Raw genomic sequence first — 12,629 nt, 5'->3', positions numbered from 1 at the left:
GTGTGTGTGTGTAAATATGTACACATACATTTGCCCGTAACATTTCTTGCAGAGGGCAGGATTGGCCATCAACCTAAAGAACACAAAATAGGCGGAAGTGTTGCTGTCTGCGTGGCGAGTGGTATTTATTTTCACACAAGCCCTGTGATAAATTGATACACTATTCAGCATCAACTCAAATTTCAGCAGTAGAGGCATATTTTGCGAAACATTTTGGATAACTGCATAACACAGCCAATGGTTTTTTTTCCATCTTCTAAGCACCTGCTGTATAAGCATTACAGTGTGCATATTGTGCATGTGCATATTGAATCTACGATACATATTTATTAGCAAAACGGGCATCATCTTGTTATCTGTCTTTATCGCATATAAGTCTTACAAACCTACAAATGAGGAGTACTGAAGCATTGAAAGATAATATATTTGACCCCATGAAAATGGTCCTAATAAGCACGTCTGCTCGTGGGAGTCACACCCACTACTGGTACATTTATTTTGAGCCAGCCTTGATTGAAAACAATGTACCACTTCCCGTATGACATTGGATCAAGCTAAATCTCCACTGACATTTTCAAGGAATTAAAGAACTCTGAAACCTGAATGGGATCTTGTGAAGATGAGGAGGCTACCTCTTTATTGCTGTTTTCTTGCTTCAACTGGTTATGAGAGAGAAGGCACGATGCACTGTTCAGTATACTTGTGTGATCAAATATAGTATAATTTCTCAATCTACATGGTGTTTCAGTTGTAATATCATGCAAAGACTAATTCAATAAATATATGTGACCCTGCACCTCAAAACAAACAAAAAGTCGCCAGACATGAATTTTTAGTTAAGACCATATTCTGAAAGAGCAGACTTTAACCCTAAAAGGGCCGGGGGGGCAGAATCTGCCCCCCCTCAACGTTTCGCGTTATAATTCTGTAACGCGAGAAGGCCTCGTCACGAGGCTTCTTGACTTTGTTTGTTCAAACAAAGTCCATCCCCCCGGTCTGAGCATAGCCAAAAAAGCCCGGCCCCTTTAGGGCTAAGCTTTAAAATGGTGTATAACTCAAATCAAATGGACTCTCCTAACCTATCTAAATATTGGAAAGAAAGCACAAACTCAGGAAAAGTGTGAACTGAGAAAAGAGGCTCTGAAGTACAGTGTCTATTCAAGCGCTTGATCTTTACCAAACCGTGCTGGCTGTGCGATGAATGGGACAAAAAACAGGAAGTAAACCACCAGAGTAACAACAATGAAGGGATTATCAGATTAAACTGAAATTAAGCATGCCTCATTAACACATTCTGTCCATAATTAATGCCAACTTTCAAAGCAGTAGCACTATCCTTTCAAAAGTTATTAGAGTTGAAAGTGAAGAGTGTGGACAAGGTTTTTCAGAAATGAAAAAGGGATTCTAAAGACACACCTAATCACACTATTCTACCAAAAATGTCTGAGATAAATGCTAAAAAAACACACTTTCCTGCCCGTTTTATGATACCAAATTTTAGCATAATGTAAAAGAAGACCCGCTCTTTCAGAAAATATGAAAAAGTCAAGTTCGGCTAGGTTGACCCATTTCACTTATTTTCAGTCCTCACGCAAAATCAGTGTGTGCGACTTCATGTTCGTTTTGAGGTGCACGGTCACATATATGAAATTCAAAGGGGTCTTGAAGTAAGACTTGTAATTGGCTATGCATATACTATGTATACACGTATACACGCAGACATTTAGCGAAAGCAAGGATTCCATGTGTGTAGGAGGAATCAGTAAAATATCAAGCCAGCACATACGTAATTGCAAAAAATGATGTAAGAACCGATAACATGGCTATTATGTGACAGCAGTCCTCTATAATAATCCTCTCAATTTCACAAGCTCTTGTTTCCACTAGATTCCATCAGTAGGTAACAATAGGCATCATAAACAATAAGTCTAGTTTACTTGATAATCTGTTCATTCCTTTCGCAAAGAGAAATATATAAGTCCCTTGAATTTTCCATTGTTTCCATTGTAGTAATAGTAGTAGTAGTAGTAGTAGTAGTAGTAGTAGTAGTAGTAGTAGTAGTAGTAGTAGTAGTAGTAGTAGTAGTAGTGGAGTAATAATGGTTTATTGAAAATTAATGACACATAATGGAAAAAAAAATCAAAATAAATCAATTAAACTTGAACACATACATTAATACAACTACTATACAGGCAAGTTAAGCATATTTCACTGTCATATACAGTACATAAAATGCAACTGATTGAAAATTTCATTTAATCAGTTTGAACATATACATATGAATATACACACAGAGAGACTTGCAGCTTGTATATATAAAGATGTAGGAAATATATACTCAATTCATCATTGTCCCATAACTTGTCACTGTATGACAAAATATCCATTGACAATTCCTGGAACTTAAAGACCCTGTGGCATGACAGGGATCATGTAATGGGAAGGCCTGCCTGACTTGGATACATTTGGAAATCCCCGTAATCGAAATGTGTACAGAATTATCACTGATCTCTATGTAATTATACACATGGATCCAAAGAATCTAGATTGGAGACGAATGATAGCAATGATCATACTCTTCAGTGAACAAAGTTGCCGACAGGTGATTCTATTCTACATAGCAAGCCCGTGCTAGTTGTGGTTTTTGAATGAGCCTTGGTGGGAAGCGAATGAAAATCACTTCTGTCCCATCCGTCTCTCCCCATGCTAATGGGTCTCTATGAAGCATGTTTAATGATTGAACCAAGTGGGAGGGATCAGTAGAATTAACTGTATCTAATTCATTTGTGCTAAAGTCTCAGACTGTAGCTCTAGGAATAATGTCTGCTGTCTTTCACAGGGCAAAAGTGATATTTGTATCTACTTCTTTTCTGTGTCACTTTTTTTTTAAAGCAATTTGCCTACTTTTGTAAGTTTTGTAATTTGATTTTTTTTTATGAGGGGACTGCAAATTACAAACCCTGTTTTTTAGCAGTCCCCTCCATTTGAAACAACTTTCTTTCAGTATTTGTCATGAAATTTACAATATTGTATCTCAGTTCACAATTTGTTTGTTTTATTACATTTTTGTGTTTAAATATGTATTCAAAACTTATAATTATATTTGTTGGAAGTGAAATAAACAAAATGAAATGAAATATTTTTTCCATTCAGTGTAGAAGTTCCCCTTCATCCCCAAACTCAGCTGCCAGAGCCCTGTTTGGTCTCAAGATAAGCTGTGCTGTGGGATAGGAGGAGACAACATCCTGCATGGTGTCCAGACAATCCTCCTGCACAGGAGCGGGGTGGAGGCCCACGCTGACCACTGACCGTCGCTTGTTGTCCAGGCGTGCTGATCGCCTGACCGGTGTCACCATCATGCAGGGCGTGGCTGGGTTGTGGCCAGGAGTGCAGCGGATTCTAGCACAGGGGAAAAACAATAAAGCAGGGGAAATTAATTTGTCAATTTCTACTACTGCGTATGGTTGACTTGAGTGATCATGCACAGAAAAATAGAGGTACTACAGTTCACATCATTCTAGCTTTCTGGGACTCCATTTTTACTAACAAAAAAAAATTAGTGCATAAGTTTCTGCTAGTTTTGCGATGGACTTTCACAAGTCTGTGTGGAACCCCTGGAATGCCTTCCAATAACATGCAAAGTGGTCATGGGGGGGGGGGGGGAGGGAGCCTGTGACCTTCATAAACTAGTTTTACAGGGTTAGAATACAAATTTATATTGTCTCTATTCAAACCAACAGTTTTATTGGTTTTGTTTCATGAAAGTTTAAAGCAAAGATCTGACCAGGGTATGTGTTTTGGGGATTTTACAACAGTAGTACCCCATGTCTGCAAACAGAACATTCTCTGCTATGGACAAAGAGGGCAGCCTGCTGAAATATGAAATCTGTCACTTTGTACACACAATCTCAGCATCATTCACTGTCTGTAAACCTCATTGACAGAGTTCATGCAGCTTCCACGGATATACCTGGCAAAGTAGGGAGTGGTTTCCTTCAGACTGTACTTGATGTTCAGATGAGATGCGGGACTCTCTTCGCTCCTCACAGACTGATGATGGGGCTCATCGTCAAAGTCCAAGTGTGCCACAGGTGTCTGCAGCTGAAGACTTGGTGAGGCTCTCATGGGAGGAGACAGGGCACCAGTTTCACCGGGGCTTGCCCTCATCTCGATGGCGCCATGTTCATCTTGGTCCTCTGAGCTCAGTTTCAGTTTCAGACGATAGGCATCTAGACGATCTCGGAGTTCTTTCACAGGCTAATATGAAGGAAAATTTGTAACATTTTTTGAAAAAGCTCTTTACAACTTCTCCATATATCTTATTTACAATATCAAAATAACTTCCATCACAAAAAAAAAAATGGTTTATTTGTCAAGAGTGATTTTGCTGCAAATCTAAATTGTGAAAATGCTGTGTCAGTCACATTTGCTTTTAGGGTGAGAAGTTAGTTGGGGATTTAAAAATCTTAAGGATGATGTCTCTGTTCATGAAGACTTATGAACTTATGGCCTTTGTGGAAAACATTGATCCCAAAAATGTGTACTACTGTATATCACCATGTTCACATAACAGTCTTTCTTCACTTATATTTTCCAGTTTTCTATGCTCTTGTTTTAAGTACATGGAGATCTTGCTGAAGGTGTATGTTATACTGTTATACAACAATCAGAGTGGTTTTATCATGTGTTGATTTTATTGTTGCAACTATTTTTCTTCATCCTCATACCACTATTTTTTTCATTATCATCATTCATTTATTGATTTATTTATTTCTAATCTTTTGTCAGGATAGTCCATTCACCAATAAGTAGTGGTCTTCCATGGGGCCCTGAATAATATACGAGGTACTGATAAACATGTGTACATTAGATAGAAAAAACATATAAACAGAAGAAAACAGAGATATATACACTGTATACAATTGTAGGCATACTGTACATTGCAAAGTAACATAAAACAAATTATATTGATATGCCACAACACGAGTTCACCAGAATGCTGATAGAAAAGGTGAGAAATATCAATTAAATTACCATTATGTGCATGAATGATTATCACAGAATTTATCATCATCATCATCATCATCATCATCATCATCATCACTGTTGAGACTGAAGGCAAGGTGTTCATACCTCAGCTCCAAACTCCAGTGCCTCACACAGACACTCTGCAGCAGACTGGTCACCGTTCCTCCTCTCTGCAATCGCTGCCTTGCAGACCCAGTAGGAAGCACTCTGATGGATGAGTGGCACTTTGGTCACCATTCCATCCAGCCAGGAAGACAGGTCCTCCAGTGGACATCCCTGTCGTACAAAGACATACAAAAGAGAGACACAATCACTGACAAATGACTAATGCTACATGTGACAGTCCTTCGCAAGTAAGCCCTCAAATCTAGATCATTACAGCTATGCTGGACATGGCAACAGCCAAATCTATTACAGATTCTGCTCAGGATAGATGGAATTTACCCAATCTTGATAAAGACACGGGTAGATATACAGTCAACCTTGCCTAAGTCGAATCTATTTGGACTGAAGAAATAGCTTCGACTAAGAGAAAATTTGACTTATGAGGGATTAAAATCAATAGAATATAAAGAGAAGAGGACTTGAAAAGACCTTTGACTTAGATGATTTTTCAACTAATGTGAGGTCGACTTATGCAAGGTTGACTGTAGATCACCATTGCAAAGTATTAGTCTTGATATGGGTGATTGACACTGAGAGGTAAAAATGGCAACCGCTGATTTTTAAATTTACTTTTGATGACAGTCCTTGTTGTCAGTGTTATGTCAGGACAGAATCTAGCAACATATGGAACAATGTTAGGTTAATCCTGCGCCTTTGAATGTTTCTATAACAGATATATGGCGCCATACAAATGCTGTGGATCATCATCATCATCATCATCCTAGAAACCAAAGACAAAATGAAAATCTCAGTTGAAAATATGTTTAGATTTGTAGCACTCTGGCAAGCCATGTACTTCCCTTATGCATAGTGTAGCAAATTTTGGAAGGAAAACTTGAAGATCATAAAAACAATGAATTCAACTTGAGGATATAATGACCCACACCTTGTCAATAAATATCTGAATCATCTTTCTGTTAAATCACGTTTATCAAACAAGAATTTGTAGTTTTGAACTCATAGAACTTTTGGAATCATCACACAATCTGTGCATATTTTAGTTTTCAAGGTAAAATTACAAACCAGGTAACAAGTAGTTTGTTCTACTTCACAGTATGAAATTTTACAAACCTCTTCCAGCATAACCAGGCACTCTTTCATCACCGCCGATACAGGGTCACTTGTCTTGGGTTGAGCACCCATTGACCTTCGACGTGCTGGGGTACTGCTCCTACCCCTCACTCTGGAAGACGGGCCAGGAGTGCACGATCGTCTCCGTTTGCCCCAAGAGGGGGGCATGATCAGGGAGGACTCGTATCCAAGGAAGTTGCGGAAGCGAGACGGTGTCTTGCCTTTTGAGATCAACCACTGCTCCAATTTTGTCCTTACATTGGATGGAAGGATACAAGAAATTTGCATTGATTCTCCTAAACAACCAACTTATGATGGGCTGGTGTGCTTTGCTGATTTCACTGTTATGATGAAGGACACTTGCTTCGTAATATGGCGTGGTACATCAAACAAAATAACACGTATTTGCAACTTCATATTCATTCACCATGGTCAAATGATAGGACTTGATTCTTTGGTTGATATTCACTTCTGTATTAATGCAACAGAAATTCACCCTTTTACCTGTGAGAGATTTTTCATCAATCTTGCCATGTATGTCTAGTCATACTGCCCCTGAATATTGACGAGGGACACAAGTAGGTTGACATTTCTTCATGTCCTTGCTTGTGTTCATGAATTTCCTGTTAGAATAATGATTTTGAAAAATAAAAAAATATGAGCCTGCAGGGTAATCTTCAGATATATAAGTGAAAAGTATTAAGATTTATCTTTCAACTTTGCCTCACCTCATTCCAACTTTACTAATACATTCTGCTGTTGCTGGCGTATTCAGAGCATCAGGCACAGGAAATGGCATTTCCACAGTAACCGTTGTATCTTTCCTCCGAGGTGATGCAAATCTGACCGACTTCCTACTTTGGGTGGTTGCTTTAGGCTTAAACGTCACTTCTGTCTCCTGGTAGGGACCTGAAGGTTCCAGAATATGGTTCGTTCTATCCACTAAAGGCCTGGTGTGGCATAAAGGAAGGGTGTAATATCAGTTAACCCTTAGCATGTCAGTTTTCCATACACTTCACATGACAGTATAGTATTCTGCCAGGTGCGTTAACTGTTATTAAGTCAATTGTCTTCAAGCAGACATGCCATGCTATTAGTACTGATTACAGTATACACGTGAAGACCTTACACGTATTACATGCACCCTTTTACATTCATATCAAGTAAGCTCACCCTTTTATCATTATCCAGAGTGCATCTTCATCTACAATATTCCCCCAATATCCATCATACATAGACTGCTGCTGACATGAATTAGTTTACAAATCACAAATTCTAGAACTGCTTGATCAGAATATGTGTAGTAAATTTGAAGTCATTATACTTTTTCATCTTTTCTGCACTTTCCGAGATCCACATTTTGTGATGTTATCAACAGTAAATTCATCTGAAATGTGCATACAGTGCTGAGTGTGATGGATCTCATCTTGACTAATGCACAAACTAACAATAGCAAGACAGGTCCCATAGAGTAATGCCTCACATAGTGTGATAATATGATAGCCATTTGCTCTGTGCAAAACATTTCAGGAGTGGTGTAGAAAGGTGTGGAATTGTATTGTAAGAAACTTGTCTTGGTATGTGTACTGTGAACTAATGCACCTGGCTTTGGCAAGGTGTGTCATGTGTATTTTAGTTTAATGTGCTCTGGTTTACATTATGGCAGGGAAGACAGTTTTTGAAGGATGGAGTTTAGTAGGTGTAGAAAAAAAAATGAAATGATTAAAAGTATTTGAAATATTTTAAATATCATGAACACAGGATTAGACCTGGATATCAGGGGGATTTTAAAAAGTAGCATGACTATACACTGCAAACAGAATATATTCATCATTTGTTCCAGTTTGATAGGCATACAAGACACAGAAATGAACTACAGCTTCCATGATCTTGCAATCGATCAATACATTACAATCTTCAGTACCACTTCACAATACAACTTCAGCTTACCAAAATGTTTTTTATTACACTACAAAATTGTACTTGAAATGAAATCATTTATTTCTTTCCACTGTCAAGTGCTTAACATACAAATTCACTCCCCCCCCCCCCCCCTTCTCTTTCTCAACATGTGCCATATATTCATTGTGGTGCAGCAGTTAGTGTGTACAAAGTACATGTCGCCCCCTCACACTGAGGCACACTTACGCAGGAGTGACAGCTGGCTGAGAGGCCTTTCTCCCCACCCCTGCTGGTCCTCTCTGGTGTTGCCGAGTAGCAGAGGTATCCCTGGACAGAGTGCTGGGGTTTAGACTCTGCCTGCTAGGTTTTCTGGTGGACTGCGAGGTGGCTCGTGTACAACCAAGGAATGAGGGAGTTCGGCCATGATGCGATGAAGGTCCTGGGGTACAGAACCTAGCTGTTGTCTGGAGGCTGGGTCTGTTCTTCTTCTCTGATTTAGACAGCTGGCAGCTTTTCCTGTTTGATGGAAATACGAAATACCAAAGTGTGCACAACTACTCAAAGAAATTCCAAGTAAACCTATGGTAGTCTGAGGCACAGAGTCAACAAGCATCCATTTCTGAGATTTAAACAACATATGACGGAATAGACATGAAAAAGATGATAAATTGAAAAATACTACTAAGGAAAACTGATCCAAATGGAAATTTCACCTTATTCTTCAATTGTTTGCTAATTGTTCAAATTCAAATTCAAATTGACTTTGATCCCAATTGAAAGTGAAACTTCTTATAATATGCACACGTGACTACAATTTTCTCAAAAATACACTTTACTTCATCACAATACAAGAACATACTATGATGTACTTTTATCTTCAGATGTATTAAATTTTGTTTTAGAAAATGCAAGAAAAATACAGTGGAATAAAGACTGTGTCTCAAAGCACAGCCAAGTACAAGTAAACTGTAATTATTGACATTTTAAGCAAGTAAAGTTACATACCTCTTGGCAGGGAGAGGTGTAGTCCTGTGAAAACTCTCTCCAACAGGCAACCCTTTCTTGGTTCTCCACTCAGCAAGCTTCTGCAGCATTATTTCTGTTGTTTTCACAATGTAATTAGGTAAAGTAAATAAAAAAAATGTCATTAGAAGATGCAAGAAACATTGAAAGATTCAATCAATTCTCATCTCTGGCAAATGTGCAAAAACAAAATATCAAAAAGTCCCCATAGAGGTGTATCAACAGACTCCCTTGTTTTAGTACCTCCTTTAGTTGATATTCCATTGTTTTGTACCTCCTTTAGAAGAGATGTTTTTGTATTGGAACATGATTGTTTTCCCTGTATTTCTTGCCTAATTAGAGTCATGCAACCAATTTGGTATCTTGCTTCATGGCCACACATAAACATTCTTGCATTAATACTTTACAATGTACTCTAAAAGGCAGTCAGGTGACAAGAGACATTCTTTTCGCCATCAAGTCAGATGACCTCCTCCTTGAAACTTTGGATCTAGTCATTATCTTGTTCCCGTGGAAGAGTGTCCAATACTTCGGCATGCGGTAGGACTTTTTGTTGATGCATTTTTGCTGATTGAGATGCAACCATTACAATTACAAATGGCCATAGTCTCACTGGCTAAATGGTAGGTATTGGCATTTGAGTGGGTATACATTGTATGCTCAGTAACTTCTGCTGTGGTGCAGCTTTATTTCAAACTTTATACACTGGGCGCCATCGTAACGCATATATATACATGTAAGTTGTTTTACCCCCTTGCCTCTTCATATATTTGCCTACCCCCCCCCCCATTCTTCTCCAAGACTATGCACCATACCATGACCAGCTAATGCCATGACCAATGACCACAGCGCCAGTGAAACTTGAGTCATTCATTGACTCAATGATGGCTTTACAATGATTGCTATACCTACAGTCTGTATGAAAGAGAGTCACAGATTACAAATTTGCAATGCTGGCAAGTGGAACTCAACAAGGTGTGCAGTAGCTGAGTAGGCTAGGGGAGCAAATGTTGAAGAAATGGATGAACAAGTAAGGGACAACAGAGAACGTGAACGTCCCGAATTTGCTTCAATCTGCTTTACTGTTTACTACACCCTATAATGCTACAGAGTTCTAATTGTATTATTAGTGTAACGATAACATACATGTAGGTACCTTGCACATGTTGCATACAGTACCTTGCTTGGAAGTGGGTGTAAAGTTAAACCAAACTTATTAATTAATTTTGCCCATTGGTGTTGTCATAACATGACATTAATAACTTTTTGGTAGGCGTCGTGCGCCGCTGCTGTGCACAAATTGTATTTACTATTATTGGTGATGTTAGAGATGAGAATCAATTGGAGACTTCTACTATTATAGTCAAGCAAGTGCGCGAGTTCAGTCAGAATGAAACAGATTGAGAATACCATCAAAAACCAAGGAAATAAAACTCATGCACTGTACATACAACGTGTAGGTCTAACGACTAGCGGATCCTACGTTATGTCAATGAACAATGTCATTTTAATTTATGCATGCCATATGACCACGCACGTCCACGACTATATCTGGATTTTGAAAGTGACAAAGCATAATGTAGTTATATAACCGACCAGACGCCGTGCGAAGCACGCAACACATTTTCTCTACTTAGTAATTTGACACAGTGTCAGTGACGACAGCTACAGCTCAATTAGGGCTGTGTATAACTAACAGTAGAATTTCTATAGTTACCCACCACAAAAACAGGTGCGTGGGACACTGTAAACAGAGGATTTCTGATTGTGACGGTTACTCACCATGTTCGATGGAACTTCTTCGCCTTTTTCTCGCGGTATTTGTTAGGGCATCTACGCTTGCAATATCTCGGTCATTCATACTGATGATACAGAGGCACAATAATATGAGGGTTAAAGCTACATAGGCTTTACTACACGAAACTTCTTCTCCGTTTGTACCGTGTTTATGTAATGAACGCAAGCTCACTGATACGAATGGCAAGCCAATAAATGTTTTGTATTTCGCTCCAGCTCAAGAAAGCAGCCAATCGTGAAGAATGTTTACGGTGACGTACTATGTTGTACTCAGTAACCGACTGTGCGATGCATTTTTGGCTGTGCAACACAACATGTGATGTGGAGGACAAGAGAATACTGTACTCGTACCAGCAGGGAGGTGATCAGTAGGTCTACACATTATTGCGATGAGCCTAAAAAAAATGTACATTTTACAACTCTCTCTTCTCTGTCGTACGTGGACATCAGAGATCACAAATGCTAAAATCGTTTTCAGCATGAATTATAAGCGTAGTAATGATAACTACAGAAGAAATATGGTAAGTGACGCTTATAATTATAGTGTGATATAATTATGTGCATGTGCTCTATGCTTGTTGTGTTTTAACTTATGGGTGTTTAATTTTGTTTTCTAAACCCAACAAACGGGATTTTCATCATTGTACATAGAACATAACTAATACCGAGTTCTGTGATAACTCTCACTGCTATTAGCACTTAGTGTATAAGTGACTTATGGAGCGGGATGCATGACACTATTTAATTTAAGTTTGCTTTACTGTTCTCTTTTCCCATTTGTCTTTCAGTGCGCACCAAAAACCAAACTCGGGGCCTAACAAAACAACAGCAGAAATTAGGCTTGTAGGCCTATTCGCACAAAAACGGCCATGCTTGAATTTTAGCAGTGAATTAGCAACAATAGCTTTTTTTAAAAGCAGGAATTTACTCATAATCACTAGAAACATTCATTATGCGCATAATATAATATATGATGATTTAATCTCACACAACTTGCAGACAAGTGGGTTCTCTGATATGCACATAAATAATATGACTGTTCACGAAGTTGTTTTATGCATGTGACACACACATACACACACACACACACACAATGGAAGTATTGACATGATAATATAATGACCTCAAACTAGAGAATGATATCCAATTTAATTCCTCAAATGGATCTCCAAATCTGATCGGATCTCCATCAGCGGCATGCATACACACACACAGAGACACACCGCATCATTTTAAAAGGCAGTGCAGACAGGCAGACGGATAAAACGGGACAAGAGTCCATGATTCATGCAAATTCTATACCTATACCACATCAAGAACCATCGACAAACAAACATACAAAACAAGATGTCTGCTATGCCTCGTATTTTCACCATTCATATGTCGTTCCTTCGTCCCAATCTCAAGCGGCTTGGTTGATAAGTCGCGGTATTGATTTCCTCTCTTCCTTTCCCATTCTACTTATGATGTATTTTCTTTCTTTTTTTCCGGCTTTTCCGACCCCTAACCTGCACTGGAGAAGAATTTGCTATATAACTGTAAATTTGTACTTTTTTATTTTGTTTTTCTCTTATGTTCCGGTCATTGTTGTACCCGTGTTCCCCTTCTCAATCTTAAACTCGTTTTTAACCGGGACCTACGCT

The 12,629-nt window shown here is 38.7% G+C and overlaps 1 protein-coding gene across 1 annotated transcript; it reads right to left on the bottom strand.

Annotated features, from left to right (window-relative positions):
- Positions 1–2,909: 2,909 nt before the first annotated feature.
- Positions 2,910–11,163, bottom strand: LOC139733090 (cytoskeleton-associated protein 2-like). Its single transcript, XM_071643931.1, has 8 exons — positions 10,972–11,163; positions 9,172–9,265; positions 8,413–8,682; positions 6,993–7,214; positions 6,265–6,517; positions 5,134–5,304; positions 3,971–4,257; positions 2,910–3,399 (listed from the first exon to the last, which is right to left on the bottom strand). The coding sequence occupies exons 1-8, from the start codon at positions 11,048–11,050 to the stop codon at positions 3,150–3,152; spliced, it is 1,626 nt and encodes a 541-aa protein (XP_071500032.1). The 5' UTR covers positions 11,051–11,163; the 3' UTR covers positions 2,910–3,149.
- Positions 11,164–12,629: the final 1,466 nt, after the last annotated feature.

The sequence above is a fragment of the Diadema antillarum genome, unplaced genomic scaffold (genome assembly GCF_040938485.1).
Source record: "Diadema antillarum isolate AM-2024a unplaced genomic scaffold, OU_Dant_1.0 seq00000460_RagTag, whole genome shotgun sequence".
Classification (NCBI taxonomy): domain Eukaryota; kingdom Metazoa; phylum Echinodermata; class Echinoidea; order Diadematoida; family Diadematidae; genus Diadema; species Diadema antillarum.
The sequence above is the reverse complement of the archived record's forward strand: the minus strand, read 5'-3'. Positions and strand labels throughout refer to the sequence as shown.